Source organism: Patagioenas fasciata, chromosome 3 (genome assembly GCF_037038585.1).
Source record: "Patagioenas fasciata isolate bPatFas1 chromosome 3, bPatFas1.hap1, whole genome shotgun sequence".
NCBI lineage: Eukaryota > Metazoa > Chordata > Aves > Columbiformes > Columbidae > Patagioenas > Patagioenas fasciata.
Window position 1 is genome coordinate 51534125 of NC_092522.1, and position 26773 is coordinate 51560897.

At 38.2% G+C, this 26773-nt stretch overlaps 1 protein-coding gene across 24 annotated transcripts in view; it reads right to left on the bottom strand.

Moving 5' to 3' along the window:
- Positions 1 to 26773, bottom strand: part of AFDN (afadin, adherens junction formation factor) — a 133263-nt gene that overhangs the window by 57090 nt on the left and 49400 nt on the right. For 18 of the 24 annotated variants that reach the window (XR_011738332.1, XM_065834858.2, XM_071806345.1 and 15 more), the window contains exons 9-15: positions 26404 to 26448; positions 19708 to 19802; positions 18717 to 18979; positions 17116 to 17185; positions 15287 to 15402; positions 2996 to 3057; positions 1915 to 2120 (exon numbers count right to left, since the gene is read on the bottom strand). Coding sequence is in view for 23 of the 24 variants with exons in the window: in XM_065834858.2 (XP_065690930.2) it covers positions 1915 to 2120; positions 2996 to 3057; positions 15287 to 15402; positions 17116 to 17185; positions 18717 to 18979; positions 19708 to 19802; positions 26404 to 26448 (857 nt within the window). In the remaining variant the exon portion in view is untranslated. The remainder of the gene's footprint in view (positions 1 to 1914; positions 2121 to 2995; positions 3058 to 15286; positions 15403 to 17115; positions 17186 to 18716; positions 18980 to 19707; positions 19803 to 26403; positions 26449 to 26773) is intronic. The other 6 variants (XM_071806348.1, XM_071806347.1, XM_065834870.2 and 3 more) reach the window with 1 other exon arrangement.

The window sequence follows — 26773 nt, forward strand, 5'->3', positions numbered from 1 at the left end:
GGCTATAGAAATGGACTTTCACAAAGGATGGTCCAGACGAATACTTGGTTTTAACAGTGTTGTAACACAGCAGAATAACATAAAATACATTTGCATGCAACAACCACAAGGTTGGGCTTGATTTCAGAAGCCCTTGTTAGTGTTGTCAATGAATGTTTTCACAGAGTAATCTATTTTCTAGCTTTAATTTATTTTCAAATCAAACTGATGTTTAAGCCCACCTCTCTAGTATCTTCTAGCAGCTAGATAGTTATCCTTTTTAGTTCAACACAAGGAATGCAGAACTTTATCTTTGCTTTCCCGTTACACCCATCCCTGTCAGTTCAAGTCTTTTTGAAGTTACTGTTACTAGTTTACATTAGTTACATAAACCAAGTGACTTTCTTTGACTGAGACCTGTAACTTCCAGATTACAGCTGAATTCTACACTTCCATTGTTAACTTTTCTTTCTCCCAACTGAATTGCTTATGTTCAGGCTCTTTGCATTTCAAATTCTCTACTACTCTCAGTCTCCCCTCCAACTTTAACAAATTCACTCTTCCATAGCCAGATCTTTTTCTTTAGCAGAACCCGAATACTTAACTTTTGATACCATTTCCATTTTATCAAATATCCATTTACTATGGCACCAAAACTCAAAGCAATGTACTAGTTCTTCAGTTCAGATTCAAACCACCTTTCAAACTCTCCTCAGCTTCAGAATGTACATGAAATGGTAGTTCTTGTTTTCCTACTATAAGGTATCTTCAATGCTTTTATCCCACTGTTTCTTGTGAAAGGTGGGAGTCTGTTGTAACTGCTTACATAACTGTCTAATTATAATATTCTCCCTGCTGCAAACTCCACTAAATCTTTCCAGAACCTTAACAAAAGCTGAAGAGTTTTGGTTTGCTGTGACTTCCATGCCACTCTCCTTGATGTTTACTTTCCTCTTCTCCCTTTATCAACCTGTTGTTTAACAGGTGTAAATTCTCTAAAGCAGGCCTGATACGTTTGCTCTGCTGGTACAGTGCCTAGCACAGCAGAGTCCTTGCTCTATGCGGGCCACTATGACAGTACATTTCACCGGAAAGGTGTATGTTTTAATAAATATGGAAATATATTTCCATTTTTCTTCTGAGAAAAACAGAAATATATTTTCATTTTTCTTCTGAGAAAAACCTGCAGACAAAGCAGTTACAATCATTAATTAGTTAGTGAGGATACCTGAACTAGCGCTCCTTTTTCAGGAAATTACCATTACATTTTATCAACAGTTACACAATACAAGGTATGGTCTAATTTCACAGACAACCCAGTGGATCTTATCCTCCATTCTTACACAAAAAAAGAACTCCCCCTATGCTTCTGTAGAAGTGTTGCACATGTAATAGCAATAGACTACATGTAAGATGTTGGAACATTCAAGAAGTTATAGTTGTCTTTATACAGCAATAGTGTCAGTTTGATTCAAAAAAGTCCAGTTTTAGTACCATTTTTGTGGTTACAGAGTTGTAAAAACAGTATCGAAATTAAGAAGTTGTGTTTCTTTTTAACATGTTCACTTCAAAGCAGCAATCAGTGCAAACAACTGCTACCTATATGATATTCTTTAATAAGAACATCAAACTTGTCTTACATGAGCTTCCAGCCAGAATTGCTTGCAAAGATCTTACCTTCTAAAGAACAGAAGAGCAACCTCTTGTCACAGAACGTATCTTCAGATCAACAGCCCCTCTCTAACCTCCCATGTGGCTCAGGAGAGAGTTTCTTACCACTCACGTCATCCACTGACACAAAAGCAAACCCTCATATGCAGGTATTAGTCTGACCCCTAACAGTTTGTTAAATAGTAAGAAAACTACTAAGCAGGTTACTAGATAATCTATGAGATATATTTCATTCCCTTGACATGTTTTTGCAGAGAAACTCACCTGTATAACTCCTTCCATCATGTTCACCATCTTGTTGACTATTGCAATGACTTTGTGAGTACGCTCACTGGGAGTGATGTCGGGTCTGTACTGGCTTGACAATACATACCGACACGTCATATACAAAACATACGTAGGTGACAGCTTAAAATGAACGGTTGAGCTATTTGTGTAATTTATAATAGCAGATAAGAAGGCATCTTCAGCTGTAGAGAAAGAGGGGAAAAAAACCATGTCATTAAGTCAAAGTCAGAAAGAAAACTAAATTCCATAACTTGACACATAAAGGATTTATTTTTAGAGGTGGTGGGGAGGAAAGGGAAGTAACTTACAGGAATTTAAACTCTAAATTCTTTATTATGTACTACAGTTACTTAGGCACAATAACAACATACTTCTATATAAAGCCAGAAAATCTGGTCACCAGGAAACATTTCTGGACTATTTCCTATCTCTTTGCTGAAAATTTGCATCATCAAGGGAACAGGAAAATGCAAGTTCTCTCTTGTCCATTCTATTCCTACAAAGCTCCCTTATTACAGGGTTTTTTTTACTAATAAAAATCTGTCTTTGCTTGCTCACATATCTATTTAGTCTCAAACATCTGAAGTCTGGACAATCCCTGGTATGCTATTTTCCTACCAGATCCAAGACCTTAAAAACCTGGGAATAAAAGTAACCAAAAATAAAATTTTCAATGAATCAGACTGTATAGAAAATGAATTTTGACCAATATGCAACATATTATCCCAGGCATAGAGAACTGTATAGAAGAGAATTAATTCAATGTATGGTCGAGGAGGTGGGATTAACAATTTTTCACAGTTCAATTTGAATACGTGACGATAAAGAGTCAAAATGCAATTAGAATTAGATATCCATGAACCTGCCTCAATACCCAAAGTGTCTCTTCACCCTCCCCAACAAAATAAATTGTATTACTGGATTAGTTATCATCTGTTCAGTCATTGTTCTTCTCAATGTTTACTTAAGCTATCCTTAAGTTTTCAAACTGACTGAGGTATTACACTATAGAAAAACATGTCAACAGATTAGTGTTATAACTTCACAATTTACTCACAGCTTTCCCTGAATTCAATACTGGCAGGTAGTATCAGTTCTGGTCCATGGGTATCCTGAGATCTAAAGAAAGAAGACAAAAATTGAAACAAACAATCCACATGAGTAATATTAATTCTACTGTAAAAGACAGACTTCTCCAAATACACTGGTTCCAAATGCTGACACAGCATCCTGCCCCAAAATGATCCTTTTTTACTTTTCCTCTAGAATTATTCAAGCTATATTTGTCCGTAACACAACAGATCGAAATGGAGACTTGAACTCTGGAGTCTGGGATATTAATAAACATTCTCTTCTGTGCTGCGTAGCAGTGCAATAGGATCAGTTTGCCACCTGCCACTGACACGATTCCAGTAACAAATTATTCATGAACACAGGAAAGAAAGTGAATGAAGTTTCACCTGAAACACCAGCGTGGTTACAACAAATGTACTTTGCTATCTTTAATGCCCTCAAAACTGATGAGAACTTGGTCAACTTATTAGTCCTTTCTTCTGGTAAGGGAGAAAAGGAGGTAAAAGCCCCTACCCTCACCTGGCTGTTGCTGTGCTAAGGAACAGCCCCAGAACTACATCCTCACACTGACTGCAGTGCTCTTTCTTATCAGCACCTATCAGAGAATTCACAGAGGACACAAATGAACAGATGTGGAGAGTTACTGGCTGTGTGCTGTGAACAAGCCAGGGCTTGATCCGGCTGTGCTACACGGAAGGATTTCCCTGAGACACCAGAGACAAAAGGAAAGTAAACAGAAGCCGCTCTGCTCTCGACCCAGGCTGCAGGAGGGGCGTTGCCGCTGCGCATGAACAGTCTGTGAACAGTGCCCTGCAGCCAATCACCATAGTGGGGGGGCATGAGTGACTGTGAGTGTAACCAATTGTAGCCTGCACTTGCCGCATGGCCTTTTGGTATAGAGTATATAAGGCTTGGAAAAACGTGGTCTCGGGGACATTGATATTCAGTGTTGTTTAAGAGTTCATTAAAGAGTACGGATGGTAAATTCACATTGAATTAGACTCCTTACTCTCGCCCGGCCCGCCCGTTCGATCAAAGAGCTTATGCCGGCGTCTGGATTCGTCGAATTTGCTACCGCCACATTTGGTAGCAGAGGATGGTTCGTTAGCAGAGCATAACGCTTCGGATCTACATATGGTAGCAGAAAGATGGATCGTTAGCAAAGCATATCGCTCCGGATCGAAATTACTGCGGTGAGCAGCGTTCATAAAAACGGAGCCAAGCCGGGGTGTGGGATAGTGTGCTTAGTCCGGTATCAAAAGACGGGCACCAGTCGAGCTGGCCACTCGCATCCTACGTTAAGACCGCGCTGATAAGATAATGGATATTGAAACAGCCGCGGCACTGCTGACGACTATTCTCTCTAAGAGAGGTATTGAATCGTCACAGGAAAAGCTAATCACATTGATTTTTTTAGCTCAGAAGTGGGGACACTTTGGGGAAGTTCCACTTTTGTTTTCCCCAACGGAATGGAGATCAGTGGGGGACACTATGTGGGACAAAACTATCAGAGGGGAAGAAGAGAAAGAAATTAAAGCTGTGAGAGAATTGTGGAAAACCGTATTAGAATCATTAGAAGTTATGAAATCGGAACAACGTGCCGCCCTAAGAGCCGCAGAGGCGCTTGTCCCAGAACAAACCTGGACTGATAAAACTTGTCGTCCAAAAGAAAAGAGGGGCCTGTGGGCTACTCTGTGGGGTCTGCCTGCCGTTCGGGGTGGTCGCGGGGTCCCGGCTCAGCCAATACTTTCACAATCCGATCTGCAACGCGGATTGGAAACTGCGCGGCTCGTAAACAAAGAACCGGAAGTTTCCCCCTCCGAGTCTCTGGGGCAATGTGCCAAGAAGGCGGAAGTGCAACTAGTCGACTGTCCGGATGTGGGAGGCCCTGAGTGCCGCCCTCCTCCTACCGCTCCGCCTCTGCCCTGCCCCGAGCCGGACGCCCCCCCACCCTCCGAGAAAAGCGTGGAGGCCGGGCCGGCGCCGGCGCCGGGGCCGGGGCCGCCTCAAACTTTGCCTCCGCAAGCACCCGCGGAAGTTTTTTGTGAGCCTCCTCCTACATCATTGGGCTCACCCCAAGCAGTAGAGCAGTTACTGCAAGTCATTACCAACAAGCTTGAATAACTTAAGAGTGTCAAATGTAGAGAATAATAAGGAACAAATTGAGTTTCAAAAACCAGCTTGCCCTTCACAAACAATGCAATCAAAGGTGCCTATAGATTCTATTGACCAGCCGCAGCCCCGACGTAGCAGATGGTCAGGGGTCATCAAAGATGCCATTCTAGAAGGTGATTGGTCTCCAGCAAAATTAGCCCTACCGGTAATTCAAAATATGAACACTCAGACAACGGTATGGGAACCACACGATTGGAAAATTTTGCAGCAAGCAAAACAAACAACCACAAGCTATGGTATACGTTCAGCAGCTACCAGACACAAAGAACATCTCCGAACCTGTATCCCAATCAGCGACCAACTGTGAACCAGGCTTCTTTCACCTCAACAAGCCAAGCACCGCAGGAAGCCTCGGAGTTGATGTGGAGACAGCAGTAGATATAACATTGACCAATACTGCAATTCATAGAATACCAACGAATGCTAAAGGACCTTTATTTAGACAAGATAGTCTCATTGGAGGCCTATTGATTGGCCATTCTTCTGCTAGTATCAAAGGTCTTCTAGTAATACCAGGTATAATTGATGCAGATTTCACAGGAACTGTTCAAATCCTGGCCTACACTCTGCATCCGCCAATTTTTATTCCTTCTGGGAGTAGAATAGCTCAGGTAGTAGCACTGGAAAACTGCCTACCAATGCTTCCAGGAGTTCCTCCAGCATCCTCAACACAAAGGCATGATAAAGGATTTGGATCGACAGGTCCTGCAGTTCGCTTCACCTCATCAATGACTCAGCGTCCCATGTTACGTGTGCAACTATTTCAGTCTGATTCTACTGTTGTTGTAGAGGTAAATGCAATGCTTGATACTGGAGCTGATGTCTCCATCATTAGTCAATTCAAATGGCCACGAAATTGGAAACTTCAAAAATCAATCTCTTCCACTGTAGCTGGAGTAGGGGGTCAAACTACTCCAAATATAAGTGTTGATCCCATTTCGATTAGTTTCCCTGAAGGTCAATGTGTTACCCTTAGGGTGTATGTAATGGAATTGCCAAGCAGCCTTGAGGCGCTTATTGGCCGTGACGTCTTGGGGCAACTTGGTGCTGTGTTAACTACTTCACCTTTTCCTTAGTGGTCACTGGAAAGCAGTTGCCCAACCCTCCATTGACCTGGTTAACAGATAGCCCAGTTTGGGTTGACCAGTGGCCATTAACAGAAGAGCGACTGCAAAAGGCACGTGAATTAGTAGAAGAGCAATTAGTTGCAGGCCATATCAAGCCTTCTACTAGTCCATGGAATACCCCAATTTTTGTAATACCAAAAAAGAGTGGAAAGTGGCGATTATTACATGACTTGCGAAAGGTAAATGATCAAATGCAAGCCATGGGTGCTTTACAACCTGGATTACCATCACCTGTAATGTTACCAGAAAATTGGCATATTCTAATTATAGATTTAAAGGATTGTTTCTTTACCATTCCTTTACATGAACAAGATACACAGCGTTTTGCATTTACACTGCCTTCAGTAAACAAAGCGGAACCAGCTAAAAGGTATGAGTGGGTAGTGCTACCGCAAGGTATGAAAAATTCTCCTACACTGTGCCAAATGTATGTTGCATGGGCACTTCAACCTATTCGTGCATCATGGAAACAAACAATTATTTATCATTATATGGATGATATTCTGTTCTGTCAACAAGCTGAGTTCACAGAAAGTTCCATAGTCCAAATTACAATCAAACTCAAAGAAAAGGGGTTGGTTATAGCTCCAGAGAAAGTGCAAAAGTCTGCACCTTGGAAATACCTTGGTTGGTCCATTTGTGATGCACAGATTCGTCCACAAAAAATTGAATTACATACTGATTTACAAACATTAAATGATGTCCAAAAATTGTTAGGGGACATACAATGGATTAGAAATTGCGTAGGCATTACTAACAATGATATAGCACCTCTTACTTCACTTCTAAAAGGAGGTGATCCAGCTAAGAAAATAAGCTTAGAGTCCGTGCATCTCAAATGTCTTTCTGATATTATACAAAAAGTACAGACAAATTGGTCTAGCCGAAGACTTTCTGATCGACCAATTTCCCTCCTTATTAGCAATCTAGAACATCCGTGTGCAATCATCTGCCAGTGGCAAAACAAAAACGGGGAATTCCCCATAGATGTTGCTACAGATTCTTCCTTTTGTGCCACTGTCAGATTGAAAACAGAAAATGATTTGCGATTATTAGAGTGGATTTTTCTCAGTGTCCAGCCAAAATTCAGTATTCAAACGAGACCAGAAGCAATTGGAGAATTGATTCGAAAAGGAAGATCTCGAATATTAGAAATTAGCGGTCAGGAACCAGATGATATCAGTATTCCGATAAATGGAGCCGATTTAGAATGGTGGCTGAGACATTCGATGCCTATACAGAATGCATTATTAGGATTTATAGGCAAGGTACATTCACGACAACCAAAAGGTAAACTATGGCAATTCCTTAGAACAAATCAGTGGTTAGAGAGAAGCAAAGTAAAAGCAAAACCTGTTGAAGGCCTTACAGTATATACAGATGCGGGAAAACAAAGACACCAGGCAGCATGTGTCTGGCAAGAGAATAGTCAATGGAAACAGCATTTAATTGAAGGTTCAAAAGAGGATTCATTGCAGACTTTAGAGCTCACGGCAGTAATATGGGCCTTAAATAATTGGCTGAAATTTGCTTTAAATGTTGTCACAGATTCTTTGTATGTAGCAGGTGTAATACCCAGAATGGAAAATGCCCTGTTAAGACAATCGAATAATCCTCGATTAGGAAAATTGTTTGTACAATTGAGAGCTATTTTAAATCAAAGAAAAGAACCCTGTTGTGTGATTCACATCCGCAGTCATCAATGGAATCTTGGTCTAGGTGAAGGAAATCAAATTGCAGATAGTTTAGTAAGTTCAGTACAGCACATGCCTCCAACAGATAAATTCCAACAAGCGAGACAAAGTCATGAGAGCTTTCATCAGAATGCCAGAGGTCTCCAAAGACAATTTGATTTAACTTTAAATGAAGCAAGAAGTATTGTACAGGCATGTCCTCAGTGTGGAAGCCAGATGTTAGGTATAGGAATCGGTGTCAATCCTCGAGGTTTAAAAGCCTTAGAAGTATGGCAAATGGATGTGACACATGTGCCAGAATTTGGAAGACTTAAATATGTGCATGTCACAATTGATACTTTTTCAAAAATGATATGGGCTACTGCTTTACCAGGAGAAAAAGCACTACATGTATGTAAACATCTTACAGCTTGTTTTGCTGTAATGGGTGTCCCAGAAAAGATTAAGACAGACAATGGCCCTGCCTATGTTAGCCAGAAAGTTAGAACTTTTCTAATGAAATGGGGAGTGAAACACGTTACAGGTATACCTCATTCCCCAACAGGCCAAGGAATCATCGAGAGAGCACATCAAATGATTAAAGGGTATTTGAGCAAACAGAAGCAGGAAGAGTTAGATTGTCAACAGCGTTTAGCAAAGGTGTTGTTTACCTTGAATTATTTATGTCTAACTGGAGATCATGAGGAGCCTCCTGTGATCATTCATCATTATCAGATCAGACTAGGAAGGAAAAACACTTTACCGGAATTCATGGTGAGATATCGTGATCCCACCACTGGATTGTGGAAGGGACCAGTACCTGTTATTTTTAATGGTAGAGGGTATATGTGTCTCTCCACAGATCAAGGTCCATTGTGGGTTCCAAGCCGAGCAGTAAAGCCGGAGTTGAAACAAACTCAACCAAGTCAACTCCCTGCAGCAGAACCTTTGGAGGTCGCAGAGTGAGGTGTAACCTTTGCATTGATTTAGCTGTGACATGTATGCGTACTATAGTTATATAAGTAGATCTTTAAACACCACTACCTCTTGAGTAAGTTTATCAACACCCAGCACATCGTTTGTTATAAGTTGAGTATCTTTAAACCAAAGTTCTTGGAATTTGTTTAATCAATCCATTGCGATATTTAAACGGCAATGGAATACCTCAGGTTTATTGCAAAGTGCACTGTTTATGTTGATTGTTGTTGTTATTTATATGTTATGTATAAGTTGTTTTTTATCACATATCAAAAAAGGATTAGAACACACAGCTAATCAATCCTGGCTTGTCCAAAAAAAAAAAAAAAAGGAGGAATTGTGGAGAGTTACTGGCTGTGTGCTGTGAACAAGCCAGGGCTTGATCCGGCTGTGCTACACGGAAGGATTTCCCTGAGACACCAGAGACAAAAGGAAAGTAAACAGAAGCCGCTCTGCTCTCGACCCAGGCTGCAGGAGGGGCGTTGCCGCTGCGCATGAACAGTCTGTGAACAGTGCCCTGCAGCCAATCACCATAGTGGGGGGGCATGAGTGACTGTGAGTGTAACCAATTGTAGCCTGCACTTGCCGCATGGCCTTTTGGTATAGAGTATATAAGGCTTGGAAAAACGTGGTCTCGGGGACATTGATATTCAGTGTTGTTTAAGAGTTCATTAAAGAGTACGGATGGTAAATTCACATTGAATTAGACTCCTTACTCTCGCCCGGCCCGCCCGTTCGATCAAAGAGCTTATGCCGGCGTCTGGATTCGTCGAATTTGCTACCGCCACAAACAGAAAATTTATTTTTTCTGGTGTCTACAAAAGCTTAAGCACGTATTTCATTCCTCTCCTAAGCAAAACCATTATGCGTGCCTCTTCTCTGTAGTCAGACACCTATTTTTAGGAAATAGCTGAAAGCTTAACATCATCTGCATGCAATAGCCATTTTTAACCACCCATAACACAATAGGTAGCTTTCTACTTTGCCAGGGAACTTTGATAAAGAAAGGAATGTCATATGATTATATAACCCTCATTCCTCTGAGAAATTTTAGTTATGCCACAAAGCAGAAACAGGACGCTGAAGGCCTTTATTCAGCTACCTCCTATAGTAAAAATCCACAAGATAACTTCAAAGGCCAATGACAAAAGATCTAAAATTAAATTTTAGCACATTCAAACAAAAAATTAAGGTTACTTTTGATTTTTTTTTTTAAGTGGCAAAAACTTAAACCAACAGAGAATTCAGTTATGCCATCTAGAAAATGCTTTATTATTAAAAAGAACTCAGCAAAAGGAAGTTCTAATGAACTGAAAGTTAAGGAACAGCAGGTACAGCAGGGCAATATGTACGTAGATTTCTGCCAGTTCAGTTACATTTCAAACATGAGAGCAGGCTCTTTTTATGAGGAGCACTCGGTGTGTAAATTGTGGCATTTCCTGTTTTTGTTGCTATAAATTTAAGATTAACTGCTTTCTCACTACCTCCACACTGTCAAAAGTGTATCTTCTTCACTGAGAACTTAATTACTTCCACAGAAGAACAAATAATACGCTGCATTATAAAAATAAAACCATAGTGACAACTTCAGAGGAATTTTTAGTCTGTCATTATAGGAACAGTAATAAGGCAAAGAAATGTTTCAACAAACTGGCTGGTAAACCAGTGACAGATTTCAGCTGATGATTTATTTCCTTTTCTCCAATAGGAGAGAAAGTGGTACAAGAGATGAGAATCGATAAGTATTAGTGCAAGACGGTTTACAGAATTTTGGAAATTGGCTGTAAGAGAGAAATGAGAGTACATGAAGTAGGAAGAGGAAAGACTACTTAAAAAAAAAAGTTTATTTAGTTTTACCTGTAAAATAGCTCTCCAGGTACAGATGGAGCAAGTCAATTACTTTAGCTACCTTAATGAGTTTCTTTCAATTAACATGCCATTTTGTGCCTTCTCTAAGCACACACAGGAAATACTCTCTAATTAAGCTTTGCAAATTGGAAATTCAAGTCAAAATAACTCCCTGTGCTTCCGATATGACAGCAGACAGCTAACTTGCTTTGTTACTGGATACTTTTTAAGTATATATTGTCTTTGGACTATTGCTTTTATAGAAAAATCCTCTCTGTGGTAAGGAAATTCTCTGAGCTAAACCAGTCAGAAAGTGTAGCTAGAATATGTCTAGCAAGGCCATAAAATATTGTTTAGGAGTTGCCTTCTCTCCAAGTATAGTGTCAGGTAATGTTACACTTCAGAATTGCATTTAAAACAATACTACATTCTCCAGATACTTCTATATTCTCCTAGATTAATTGTCTACGATAAATTTCATAAAAAAGAAAAAAATGGTCTGTCCTTGTGTGGTTGTTTTAGCCAGCATAATAGCTACCTGTAAATCTTGTAAGGCATGTCAAAATTAGGAATCAGGTAAATGTCTGCATTCCATTAACACCATTTACATGCCACTTTTCTCATTTCCAATCAAATACACTTTTAAGAACTCCTGAAGAGTATGCGGGGCCAAAAAATTATCTTATTTTCTATTATATGCTTGTTCATGCTAATTAAAGTGAGTTATCTAATGGGGATGTATGACTGCAATCCTTACCTAAATAGTCATCATCTTTTATTTCACAGAATCACATTTCACTCAGAACAATCATATCTGAAAAAGTAAACTGGAATTATGCTCTCAGATTTCAATTATTTTTTTCTAGAGACTAGAGATGAAAAAATACAGCAGCCAAGTTCTAATTTTTCCATCTTAAACCTATTCAGGGAGTGACTGGAATGCACTCCTATTTGCCTTATTGTTTACCTTTTAACAGCAGTGATGAACACACACACAAAAGAACAGACAAGGACATTCAGCACAGAGGTGGACTGGTTGTACAGTAACAAGAACCTGGAACTGTTCAGTGAAGATTTTTTTTGTAACTAACATAGCAGTTACTTCACTCCATGATTACTGCCCTTACAGTTCACAAAATCAGAGCAGAATATCCCAGAGGAAGTCTAAAGATTCACAAACTACATCCACAAAGAGGAAGAATTCCATTTACTTGAGCAACTCACTGCATGGCATTTCCTAATTTGTTAATCTCAAAACTGTGAATATATCTGAGAAAGAGAATGTGATAAAAACGCTGTATGTGGATAAATGACTCAATTACACAACACATTCTATACACATATAAAATACATATAGAAATAAAATATCAGTGTCAATGCTGGTGATAAGAAGATCTCTGTGCTTGTAGCTATCACAAATCTAAGCATATTCTGCATGTCTCTCTTAAAAAATTTTCTGCACGCAGGTACAAAGTTGAAAAAACCCTGTGTATAGTAACAGTAAGACTAGAATGTGTATTTTCTTCAGAAGGAATTTTACAAGCTTAAAAAAACCTAAATAAAGCCAAGATGCAGCTCACAGATGGCTCTATATTTTTGAAATATGCAACTACAGCACAAGATAATCTTCTTTATAGCAAGTGATCTTACTGAAAGGCAGAAATACAGACATTTAATAATCTTCATACACACAAAATGAACTCCAGAATTATTAACACCAGAGGCCTCAAGAACTTCTGATAGGCTATAAAAAGTTCACAAAAAAGTTATGTTCTTTTATGAGAAAATAATATCACAATTAGAACAGTAGCAATTCAACAAGGAACAGTTAAATCTTCAGCAACCTTAATAAAACAGTTCTGGAAAAGCTACTTCAAATGCCCAGGCACTTTAACAAGAGAGCACAGAGTAGAACAGAGTTGTATTTTACTGTAATTTCACTGAAAGGATTTAAAAGATGGCCCTGCTACAAAACACAACATCTGGAATTCAGTTTGGCACAATTTTGTGCCTTTTTTCTTCTTTTTTTCTACAGCTCACATCTCTGAACTTTGTTTTCTGCTGAATGAATAACAAATGCACCCAAAGGTACTAGAAGTTTCACACTAGAAGCTCTACAATGCAAATCACTGCACTTGTTAACCCTGCAACACATTCACTTTCCCTTTCATCTATCTATATTTAAAAGCTGATTTATGCAGATAGGAATACAATCCTTTAGTTTTCTTAAGATTTGAAAAAAACTAGTTTCACAGAATTACAGGTCTGAAGGGTCTCTGGAGATCATCTGGTCCAGCTCCCCTGCTCAAACTAGGGTCAACGAGACCAATTTGCTCAAAATCTTGTCCAGTCAGGGGCAGAGACTCCACATCCCCTCCGGCCAATCTGTTCCTGTGTTCAATCACTCTCACAGTAAAGAAGTTCCTCCAATCAGGTATTTACATACATCGATAAGATCCACCCTGAGTCTGTTTTTCTCATGACCATGTAATTCCAACCCTGAGTATCCAGTAATTCTTTTCATATTTAGTTGTTTTGGAATAGAACACTTCACTTGGAAGGGACCTACAATGATCATTTACTCCAACTGACTGACTACTTCAGGGCTGACCGAAAGTTAAAGCATCTTAGTAAGCGCATTGTCCAAATGCCTCAAACACTGAGAGGCCTGGGGCACTGACCACTTCTCTAAGGAAGCCTATTCCAGTGTTTGACCACCCTCTTGGCAAATAAATGCTTCCTAAAACATTTTTACCAGAACGGACTCAGACACCGGACTCAGACACCGGACTCAGACACCGGACTCAGACACCGGACTCAGACACCGGACTCAGACACCGGACTCAGACACCGGACTCAGACACCGGACTCAGACACCGGACTCAGACACCGGACTCAGACACCGGACTCTTGTTGCACAAGTCTCTCTGAACAGTGGCTCTTCTTTCTGGCTTATTTGCTGTTCTCCAAGTTTAATAACACCCACAAACTTGGTGAGTGACAATCCTGTCACTCAGATTGTTCATACAGTTACAGAGTAGTATCAGACCCAATACTGACCTTGAGAAACTCAACTCATGACCAGTTGCCAAGTTCAACTTTAAGCCATTAACCATAACCCTTTCAGCCTGTCAGTTTAGCCAGTTTTCCACCCATCTTGTGCTCCACAAATCCAGATCACATCATATCAACAAGGATGTTCTGGGAGATTGTGACAATGCTTTGCTAGAATAACACAGATGATACTATGCCCAGAGCTCTCCCCTCATTAATTATGCAAGTTGTTTCATCATGGAAACCAGTCAGGTTGGTCAAACATGATTTATTCTTAGTAAAACCGTGGTATCTTTTCTTAATAATTTTCCTGTCTTTCCATGTGCTGCGAAATAACTTCTACAAGACTTGTTCTACAATGCTCCCAGGGCCTGAATTAATGCCAACTGGTCTGTATTTTCTGGATCTTCTACTTTGTCTTTTCTGTAGATGGGTGTGCTATTTGCCCTTTTCCAGTTTTTCAGTACCTCTGATCTTTATGACCCTTCAAAGATGAAAGAGTGGCTTTGCAATGATGGCAACCAACTCCCAGCATCTTTGGATGCATCCCATCAGGTCTTCTCTATTTATGATGGAAAATAAAGACAATTTTTGAAGCAATGCTAATATCAAAAGGTGTTTTCTAACGAGAAGTTAAATCCTTTTGAATGGACACAAATTGATTTGAACAAGATATTATGAATACATGGAGACTGACTAGCAAGAAAATAGCACAAGATTTGAAGTCAGCATTTTCCACTGTGGCTTTGGAAACAAACTGATTATGCAGGGCATGAAAAGTGTCATTCTATATACAAAAAAAGGGTCTACGAGCAAAATGGGATAGCATTTATCTACTGAGAAACAGCCACTATATCATAAAAGCAAAAAAAACCAAGAAGGAGATCTTATCTGTATTTATAAATTACATATCTTTATAAGACAAGCATTTAGAGGTAGCCAAAATTCTTGGTGTCAAGACCTGCCAACAACACTGCTGTAGAAAAAGAAACAACCGGGTTATTTCCTTCTCCAGAGTAAATCACATCATCTTGCCACCGACAAATGAAAAATTCAAATAATTGTACTTTTGTCATTAGAGGCATCTCATAGAACATGCCTAACCACAAATCAGCAACGGTGTGACATGACTATGAGATTTGCTTTACAAAAAGAGAACTACAAACAACAGAATATTGAAGCAAAGGTGTTTTTTTTTTTTTGGTTTTGTTTTGTTTTTTTTTTTTTTTTTTTAAATTCTGAAGGTTTTTTTTTTGGCTGTTACTCCTGAGTTTTATTTGGAGTGATACCTCAAAGGAAATCTCATTTTCCATAGAGAAAATCAGGTAGTTTAAAATATGTTAACACACTGCTCGACCTATCAGAAAATGTATCCAGTTCTTATACATTATGAGAAGTAATGGATTACGCATTTCCTACCTGCTTTCCTGTCTGCGGTAATCTTGCTGTTCTATTCTAATCATCGGCTTCACCATTCCTCGTTCAGCTGTGCTGGATGCTGTTGATGTCCTGTCACCATCAAGCCTGCTGGTGCTCTAATTCAAAACAGCAGGACAGGTGCTTAGCATGCAAATATTGGATTTAGTCGGTATTTGTGCTTGGCACTATTGAAATGAAGTGTCAATTCGAGGCTTGGAAGGAGAGGAAAGCAGAAGAGTACAGCACAGAATCCAGCAGCTCAGCAGGTGTTTGCACCACAGTGAACCATCAAGGAGCACGCTTACAATTCAAAAGCTGACAGTGGCCAGCTAGTAGCAGCTATTTGTTAATGCATTGCAAGAACATACAACAAAAAATTCAATCCTCTTTATTTAAAAGTGGCATAGTTATCAATAAAAATTAGGAATGAATTGTTAATGAAAACTTTAGTTAAAAGACAAAGTTAAACGTATTAACAGATTTAAAACTGGCTATGCTCCCCGATCTTGCTTCTGCAATAGCTCCAAGTGCTTACACTACTCATCCACACCATAACTTATTCTTAAGTGAAGTCTGATCTGCTAGGTAGAACATAATTTTCCAAGACAAGAAGTAGGAATTCAAACTATGCAATTTTTTGTGTACAACTTTGTTTTCTTTCAGTGTCACAAGCTCCTTAATAGGAAACTTTTAATTTACGATTTCCAATTTCATCAAACCCTAACAGGAAGGGGAAAAACATGCTGCTTTAAGCAGAGCTGAGCAATTTTGAGGCATTGTATTAGTTTACAAAGTTTCTTTTTTTTTTTTTCTTCCAAATTGTCACTAAATAAATTCCTATCAGAGGTAACGCAGGTATCCAAAATGAAAGAAAGAATGGTCACAAACAAAGCTACAAAGAAAGGAAAAAACCGAACTAAAAGTCTGTGACAACAAGAAAAACATTTGAAGACTAACAAATACAATCAAAAGCTATCACAGTATAATTAATACCTACACTGCCACATCAATATCACTAAATTTCTTTACAAGTATTTCAATTTGGTAATAGTAGTAATAAAACATAAAAGCAAATGCATTGCTGGGAGGACTACTACATTTCATACTGTTGAAGTAATTCATTCTCTCATTTCATCTGAGGCATGCGATCAAAGCACCAAGAAAGGTATTAACCATTATGCCATTTTACGCTATTTGTTTGCTCTTTGAAAATGCAACACTGGCACATAATTTATTAACAGAAAGACAGTGCAGAAAGAAAGCAAGAGAAGATTATCACCTCATAAAATGTTTACAACTATGACTGCAGAGACAGTTTGTTTAGTCAGTGTGTGTACAAGAGCTCTATTGAAGTGAAAAAGTCACATTCATTAAAATTTAAAAGTCTAGTTCAATTAAAATTGAACACCCTTTCACATTTTATATAAAACATTTATTTACCCTATCGCACATGACAACAGTTGTATACTACATATACAAGAAAATGGTGTGCCATTTCTATTACAAATCTCTACCTGCATGTGATCTGCCTTCAATAGGTCAGTTTGGGGAGAAACTATTCCAGGCTTGAGGAGTTTCCCTTCCTAAAAGAAGCTGCTAATCTTGGCACAGAATGCATACCAAATGCTAATACAAACTTAAACAGAACAGGTTTTTTGGGGAAGGGGAGGAAAACAATGCAGATGATACCTAAGGTCACCCACAACGGGAAATGGCTGTGGAGATGAGGAACTGCCCGCACTTTACCAAATGCTATTGATGTCACCATTCTGACCTAACCTACACGTGTTCTTTTATTCCTTATTGCTAATTTAGTGATAATATAATACCTTGCTTGCTGGTAATGCTGTTCCACTGTGAACATCTCCCTCCAGATCAAATGTGGTTTCCTGAACAGCTCTAAAAGTAAGAGAACATTTCAAGGACTTTTTAGAAATTCTATTGTTAAACATTTAACAAACAAGGAACTGAGTAGCTAAAATTAGTAAAATAAAATTTAAGAGGTGTAGCATGAGTCCAGTTAATATTCACTTTTTAAAACACTGTATCAATTCCTTACATAAAAACACTACAAATATTTGTATAGATAATTCCCTTTGGAAAAAGAGATTCTTACATTTTTTTTCCTCAGTCATACGAAATAATATAAATGCACATAATATAAAACCACTTAAAAGTATGTTCAAGATATTGTGTTAACTGTAGCAGACTTGCTACAATTTTTCTGTTCAGTTCTTCAGTACTAAATGTACAATAATCTTGATAATTTAAATAATGCATAAATTATAGTAATGCTTTTTATTATCTGCTTATTCAAATGATTTTTAAAATATTGAATTATTCAAGCTACAACAACCCTTTGCCAGAGATTTTGCTGCCCAGATAAAGCTCTGCAGTAGTACAGTGCTTTGCAGCTGACTATGTAAACCTGTGAGAGCATTTTTTATTGATATGCTAGATGTAGAATAAACTCAGAATTTAAGCAGAAATATGTTACGTGACAGCTGAACGTCTGGAGGTCTTCCTGCAGACATATCCTAAAACAAGCACACATGTTTTTAGGATGCATCCATATCGAAATTAAGTGGAGAAAAAATAATGGTGAAAGAATCTAGCTATTTTCTCAGTAGATTAGACAGAAGAGCCTCTTTTCCAAGGTATCTTTCATTCATCTCCAAGCCAATTTGTTTGTTTTCTAAACCACAATATAATCGAATAGTACTCTCATTTGGACCCAGATGTATTTTATTCCATGTTATATGATGTTTTTAAGATTGATTCTCCTGCATATTCCTACAGCATCTGAACAGAATACCTGAGTCCCTACGAGTCACTAAATCCATGATCAGTATTTTTATTACGAACCTATCAAAAATATGAACATACAGAGAAACAACAGTGTGGACTTCTGGACTGTTAGTCCTTCCACCACAGAAACTAGATGATAAGTAATCACACTGTAAAAAATGGTTGCTGCATCGAGATATTTAGTTCCTTTTCTTGACAGTCTCATTTTGTGAGTACCCTACCTAATTTCCAAATCCTTGCAGTGGAGTTTTAAAACTCACTATCTCAGAAAAACAAAACAAGTTCTCTGAAAACATTCAGCTAATTCTTTACTTTTCCTGGAGGTTGGATGAACTTCAAAATACATTGAAATGAGGCATTCTACTGGTTTTAACACAGAAGTAAGCCTCACAAAAACTTTTCTGAATACTTCACAATGAAAAAGACACTTGCTAATCCTAAAAAAATCACAAGGTGGAGCTCGAATACCAGGTTAGTTATTATATATTTAACACCTAAAAGCAGCTACTCAGAACTCATTTAAAGTCATACCCTAGTCATAGGTCATTTATAATGCGCTCCTTTATTTTTTCCAAGGCTCATCCCTTCACCTCATTGGAAGAAAATAAATTCTTGTACTCACCCAGTTTTGTGTCTTGGACCTTTGACTGTAAGACTTGCATCAATAGGCCTTTTAGGAATAATATGGTCCTGAGTGGGATCCACAAACTTAAATACGTGAGATGATCCAAACTGAACCTTCATTCCACTTTGCAGCATAGTGGTTTCTGAAATACGCTGACCTTCCACATACGTTTCGGCATCAATGCTTCTCGGGGTTACAGTAACAACTCCATCCATATTATTGAGGTCACAATGATGAGGCTGAATTCCTGGACCAAATAACTGGAAATAGAATTAATTACATGGAATAAACTAAATTATACTGCAGCAGAAATTAAAACAAAAAGACTGAGCTGCCACTTGCCCTATTTACAGACTAGTAACTCAATTTCGCTTGCTTATGAATTTAACAGACATGTGGGACTAAAATCAGTTGAGTTTCACTACAATTTTACTTGCAATAGAAATAATAAAGCACACGTTTAACTAAAATGTGCAGCAGAAACCCCTTGATGAAGTCTTTCAATTTTTTCATCGTATGTTGTTCAGAACTGTTTTCCTCCACTTGTTGTTTTGATGTGAAATCTCACAATATAAGCCAACTAACTGCACTGACACAGACACAGGGTGCTTTAGGAGACTCCCTGACATGAACTTCATATGACTGCGCTTGTTTTATACATCTAAGAAATCCTACCTCACTCAAAAGGGGTTAAGACTAGTACTTGAAAACCATTAAGCCGTTATGATAACACTGATCCATACCATCTGATCCAGTGACGAAAAAGAATACTCCATTTTAAGTAACAAAACCTTTACTTCCCTCTTAAAGCAAGAGAGAGGAAACAATATAAATCGGAGTTATGACCATCAACACGAAATCGCAGCAATATTTTACCCTTCTAGCTTTGAAGTGTACTCACAGAATATTTCACTAGCTTCCACAATTACACATTAACTGACCAAAGACTGGACCAGTTCTCTCATCTGACCCCACTTATTTTCCATACCTGAATGGAATTGTCATCAAATTTTTCGGTTCCAACTTCAGTGACACTTAATTGCAGACGATAGAGCTTTGGCTTATCTCTGGAGTCAGAACCATCTGCAGAGCAAGTGACAAATATTAATTTTCAAGTTATAGCTGTTCAAATACTCACATAATATTTCTACATTACCGCAATTTAGTTCAGAATAGCAACGTTCACCAAAAAATAGCTAAGTGACATTCTTTCAAGAACTGTTGGGAACTTAGTTGTTCATCATAATGGACATGGAAAGTAGACTCTGAGTGGCTGTTTTCTACAAGTGCACAGAACAAAGTAGTCAAGAAGGACTATTCAGAACATACTTTGAAAAACTTTTTCTATTTCATTCGTAGTTTAAGCAACACTTTTTTTTTAATATATAAGATTTCACGTATACCAATATGGATTTAAAAGATTTAGAAAACAAGACATCTGCAGATCTCTATAACAACAGTATTTATTGATCTTACTAAAAATACAGATTATCAGCAACATCGACTGCCAAGTGGCCAACATGCCAAACTGTTTACTATTCATCACATACTGAAACAGGGTGATATTACAAGATACTCTTACAAAATGTTTACCTATGACAGCTTTAGTCTTGATATATATGACTGCAGCACTTCTGGCCTTATCTTTATAGTCCCATTGATCTATATTTTCATCTCACAGAATAGGAGGCCAAAGATAAAGTTCATCTTCCTCCTCCCACCTCCCTCCTTCCTTCATTCTATTTGTCGAAACAGAATAAAATCTTGCAAGATACACTAGATGCAACACAGGATTTAGCTGTTGCCTTCACAGGCTAACACAGATGCATTTTGGGATCCGTATCAATCCTCTCCTTTTCCCAGAAAATACTTCACCTTCACATACTGTCAGATACTAAACTAATGCTGTCACTTCTGACTTTTCTGCAATTTCTCCTCCAAAGAGAACACGTCAAAAAAGGGAGGCTGCAGGACAAACAATGTCTTATCTCTGGACATAAACAATGATTGAGTCATCCCCAAAAAGCATTAGAGAATATTATGAAAGCCATGGCTTATACAGTGAGACTGTCTTCAGCAGGATACCAGTCAACTTCAAATTTTACATGAAAAAACTCGATATAAACAGAAGCTCCATAACTGTAAACTCCCAGAATTACTACCAGGATCTGTTTATTAAAATCAGAATGCAAGCCATTTAAACACAAAACTTCATTTAGTCTATGAAGTCCTCTGTCAGTCCTTCAATGAACAGTATTTAAAGACATTAAAAGTCAACAGCACTGACTAAAAGCAGAAGATACAAAGAAAGGAAGGCAATGATACTGAAGAGCAGAAAACACAAAGTGAATGGAGGAGGGAAGAAGCTGGGTTATCAATAAAGAATGATACCAACAGAGTTTTACATGGTTTTGACATGGGGAAAACTATGACGGGTGCTCTGAGCAGTAAGTTTCTTCTGGGGATGTTGTGATGTCACTGGGACATAAAGACATCAGGCAGAAAGACAGTCTGTAGACTAGTACTACAAATACCTAAGTTCAGTGCTGATACTATAATAATTTCCAGTTATTAAACATATTTAGAATAACTATCATAATAGTAGCATGTCATATATCACAAAAAAAAAGTATTAAACATAAGAGCACTCAGTTCTTTAAACATTTTTCAGGTACAGGGATAAGCCTCCTATTAAATCCCAATATTTGAATCTACAGAGATATACATCTAATATCACTGTATACTAAAAAAGGCATGCTAATACAGTATCTTCAATTGAAATTGCATGCAGTTCTTCATACGTAACAATGCTAATTAGAAATTATATGGCTGCATCTTCAATGTCACAAAATGCAGATGTGTAATAAGCTGCTGAATATATTTGGCTCCTTACTCCCAGTTCTCTAAATTGTTATTATATCTCCCGACAACTTACATGTCAAAACCTAGAGTAGCTCCTTCATTTATTTATTTATTAATCTGAAAGGCAAAAATTTCCTCCTCCTCACATATCAGTTTGGTAAAACTAGCACCCAAAAGATACAAGACTCAGTTTGGAGGCAAGGACCCTTATTCAACATGGAAAAATACTGGAATTTCAAAAGTCAGCGACATAAAAGTCATGGCTAGTTATCCGGGGCTTTTGTTCCTAATTTCTTATGGCACTTTCTCCTAAGCCCTTTATATACAGATTAGAGAACAGGCTTTACAGTGTAGTGATTTCAGCCCTATGTCAAACAACACCTGCCCCCGGCTCCATACATTTTTGACATCTTAAAAAGAAAAAAAAAAAAAAAAAAAAAAAACAAAATAAGCAAAATAAACAACAAAATAAGCAAAATAAACAACAAAATAAGCAAAATAAACAACAAAATAAGCAAAATAAACAACAAAATAAACAAAATACACAACACAAAAAAAACCACTTCAAAATATTCCTCCATACTTCTGAAATATTGTGTAAAACACATGCTAAAATACTATGTTTAAGAGTTTATTTAATATAACTTCCAGATCTCAGTCCTGAGTTCAGCACTTGTGAATAATCAATCAACACCAAGTTCTTGCTAACAAACATCTACCTTACACCACCATATATCCTCAATACAGATGCATGTTGTGTAAAATGTGCTTTCACATAAGAAATATTTTAGTATCACAATGTTTCTGCTGAGGCAAATTAAGACCGTTCTTGTTTCTCTGTGTCAAATGTAAGAAGAAGAAACTTACTCTAAAACCCCAGCACTAGATAGAAACACCTTTTTGTCTTCCCAGGAAAACGAGAAAAATTCAAGGAGTCACTGAAAATTATTTGGAGCACATATGTAATCACCCATCAACAAAAGCTAATTTCTACAGTAAAAGGTATCTCAATCTTGAAGAGAATTACTGCAAATTCTAAAAAGGATGAAAAACCCTTTTGTTTGATGGGAGGGATGCAGGAGGGAAGGAAGGTTGCACTAGACTACAATGTAAAGTCCTGTTATTTCCTGTTTTTCAGAAGCTGGAAGCCCGCCCGAATGTGGTTTGGAATGCTTCCTCCTAACTTACTCCAGCAGTATACAGATTGTGACACACCTACAGCAAAGTCCCTGGTCCCCAAACCCTGACAGTCCACGAAGGCTGTTCTTAGCCTCTAAGGACCAAACTCTAAAGACTTCTGATAGTTGATCTCATTAATGTATGTAAATATACAAAGGGTGAGTGTCATGAGGACGGAGCCAGGCTCTTCTTGGTGACAACCAATGATAAGACAATGGGTATAAACTGGAACACAGGAGGTTCCATTTAAACTTGAGAAGAAACGTCTTCACAGTGAGGGTGCCAGAGCACTGGAGCAGGCTGCCCAGGGAGATTGTGGAGTCTCCTTCTTTGGAGACATTCAAAAGGCCCCTGGACACATTCCTGTGTAACCTCATGTAGGTGTTCCTGCTCCAGCAGGAGGATTGGACTAGGTGATCTTTTGAGGGCCCTTCCAATCCCTAACATTCTGTGATTCTGTAGTTCAGGAAGATGGTAAATATGACCTAAGTCATATAACTTAATGTCCAGAATTTGTGGTGGGAATAATAAAAAAAATGAGTCATATATCTCGAGTTTGTATCTGACACAATAATAATTTTCTCTTAATTCAGAAATTTGAAAGATCAAAGTTCTCAGGGAGATGGGCATTAATAAACAATACAGAAGCAGCAGCAAGAGGTATAAGGAAAATGTATGAATTCTACACAAACTTCTTCATTTTATATAAGTATGCAAGTAAACACATGCATGGAAGAAAGATGGTGTGTATTCTATTTATGACACCCGTGACTAAACAACACTAACAAAGCTAAGTAGTTGCAGAAAATATCTAGCTCTTCGGCTGTTTTTTTTAACCTTAGAAAAATGAATTAGAACGTGTCTTCCAGACACATCCCGAAGACACAAACTAAAGCAGCAAGAGTTATGATTCAAGAGACCAAGTTAGCCACTACTGCCTAGAGTAAACTTAATTATCTACCTGACAAATCTCTTCCCAGTGACACCATATAAGGGTTCAAATAAACTTGGTATGGTTTGCATTTGAAGTAAGTTTCGTAAGTTATTTTTCCCCATGACAGAACTACACATACAAAGATTCATATACATCTGTGTATACTGCCTATCACACATTGAAAACCTGTATTTCAAGAGCTAACCCTCAATCAGAAAGCAGACCTTAACACCACAGACCAAGTAGGAAACAATGATTTGGAAATAAAAGGGTTTTTCACAAACACTACAGCATATAAACATACACTAAAAACCACTATAAAACAGTGTAGAAGAGTGGCTTTCTTTTACTTTCAATGCTAAGGATGCAACACGGATTTTGTGACAGGGTTTATGCAGTTATGAGTCAACATTCATGCTTTGAATAGCAGTGTTATAAAAAAAAAACAAACACAAAACAACAACTGTCTACTGAACAGAAGTGAACAGTCACTGTAAGCACATCAATTCAGTGATTCATAATACAAATGCACATTTTTCATCAACAGAAAAAGATAATAAACGCCTCCCTTCATGGATACATATTTTAAATGCATTACTTCACTGCTAAAAGGTGAACCCTACACCACTTTGGAGACGATAATTTAAAATTTATTTCACTAATCCAGTGCTTGAGACAACGTTGAAAATAGTTTTTACTCAAAACCAGACTAAACCAAATTATGACAATCAGATAATAGAAAACAAATAAGCCCACAGTTGAACAAAAACAAAAGGGACTGCATCCTTTGACTTAAAAATTAGTCATATCGACATTTGAAAGGCAGCAGATGTCCTGCACAAGTTCCTGAGTGCTAAGAGTTTAGACAGTAAGAAGTTTAAAAGATTGGTTGGCTAGATTTGAAACATCATGTCAAATTCAAATTTGAGACAAGGTGTGTACTTCCAGCAGAAAGTGCCAACGGTGAACATTTCTGGTAAAGGAAGACTCAGTGAGGAATGTGACAGACAACAAAGCTCCTTTAAACTAATGTCTAAAAGTGTTACCACATACCATACTACAGTTCTGTTCTCAGAAAGAGGGTTGGTCAGAGAAACCACCCTGGCCAAAGCTTTCAAGCTTCTCCAGCCTCCTGTAATTCTTTCCAAGTTGTTACGCTTGCATGTTCTCTGCATTTCCCATCTCTGCCAATTCTACAGCTCAGGGTTGCTTTTCTTTTGTGATGAAGCAGGGAGAAAATTTTTAATTCAGGCTTGCAGGATAAATCTCAAAGGCTCACATCCTAAAACAAGGTTTTTTGCATTTTCTCAGCCTTTAAATAGTATGATTGAACAACAGTTAATAATATCCCTGAAGTCACGGGCAGCCGTATTCACAGATAACCTAAACTGTATCAGCTATTCAAAGTGCTGCCATATCTGACTTCGGTCTAGCCAGCCTATTTCTGTTACTATCAGATTAATCTCAGTTTATTGGTTCATTTACATGGCTTGGAAGACAGAGACAATTGCTGATTGACACATTTACAGCCACAAGCTACTGAAGTGCATCCTCTACCATATTGTGCAGAATCTGTTCTTCAGTCTATACAACAGTCATACAACCAGCAACGCCAGCAGCTGTGGAGAAATGGAAAAACAGGACATACTTCCACACAGCCTGAAACGCTGTGTTCCAAGGAGACAGGCTGGACTCTAGGGTACTAAGAAATTTAAAGTGTTTTTTACAGCGAGATGCAACCAGATTTCAAGCTTTCTACTCAGCTGTCAAGTGTTCCTGTAGAGCTTGTCTATGCTTATTAGATCAGCACACGCTATGGAACTCTTCTGCTCTCTGGAATAACGATGCTCATGACATGGAAGTCCGAACTTATCAGAGAGTTGAGCACTGGAGGCATTAAGTTTGAGAAGAGTTCTATAAACGTCAGTATTCTACTCCACATCCATGAAAAGGTGAGCAACACCAACAGACATATAGTACTTTTACAGAAGTCTAGCAAATAAAATGCGAAAACAGATGATAAAAAATTAAGAAAAGGAATTATGGTAGACATTTCACCACAAAGAAGAAAGTGGCTTGTATTCTTGGCAAAACCAGGACATACCTGCACTTGAAGGTGAATCAAAGATCGGTAATGATTTGTACGTTAGGTTATCCATTTCAATTGGTACAGATAAAAACGAACAGACTCCACTGTCTAATGTGGCTAAATCTCTTTGACATACACTGGTGACTACACCAAAACCAGAGAGTAGAAATACCAAAGGATGCTGCAGAACACCACACAGCAGAAAGTGAGGTCACAGTGGTTCAAACACTATTTCACATAAAAATGATCACGGATTTCATATACTGCATCAACGTGGTCAAACACTGAAAAGCACAGCAAAGTACCAAGACATTTACCCAATTAACTTTTTAACTATGAATTCTACAAGCAGACAGAGAAAACAATGTTTTTCTTTCTACCACAACACTGCTTGTTAACCTTAGCTAAAAGGACGGTAGCACATTTGATCTATTTTATGTTTGTTCACAGACAGAAAAATTAAATGGCAGCTGACAAGACTGATAACTACTTCACAGAAGCAGTCCCTTGGCAAAAAAGATAAACAAGATAGCCTTTCATTTGTCAAAAAGAAACAAAAGATTTACAGCCTGTGATGTTTTTAGTGACTAATGAGAGAACAGTATTAAATATAGTGTTACCTTCATGAGCGTGATAGTTGTAGTAGGCAAAGTGATTCCTTCTCCCTGGGGTTAGAAACACATGCAGAGGACCCAGGTGAAGGCAGCACCAGCAGGACAGAGACCATGCAGAACATGCGGAAGAGGGCAGGAAAAGAAAAGACAGGAAAGGGTGAAACTGTAGCCAGACAACACTTATTCATTTTATAAGGATGAAGTGCATTAAACCCTTTCAACTTTAGAAACTGCATAGAATAGAAAAACATCAGTACCACCAAGCTACTGAATGAAACAATCCTTATTGTTTAGAAAAGCAATAACAAGCTGTTAGAAGAAAAACATGAACAATAGCTCAGTCCCACAGGACACGTGCAAAGGCTTAGTACACAAC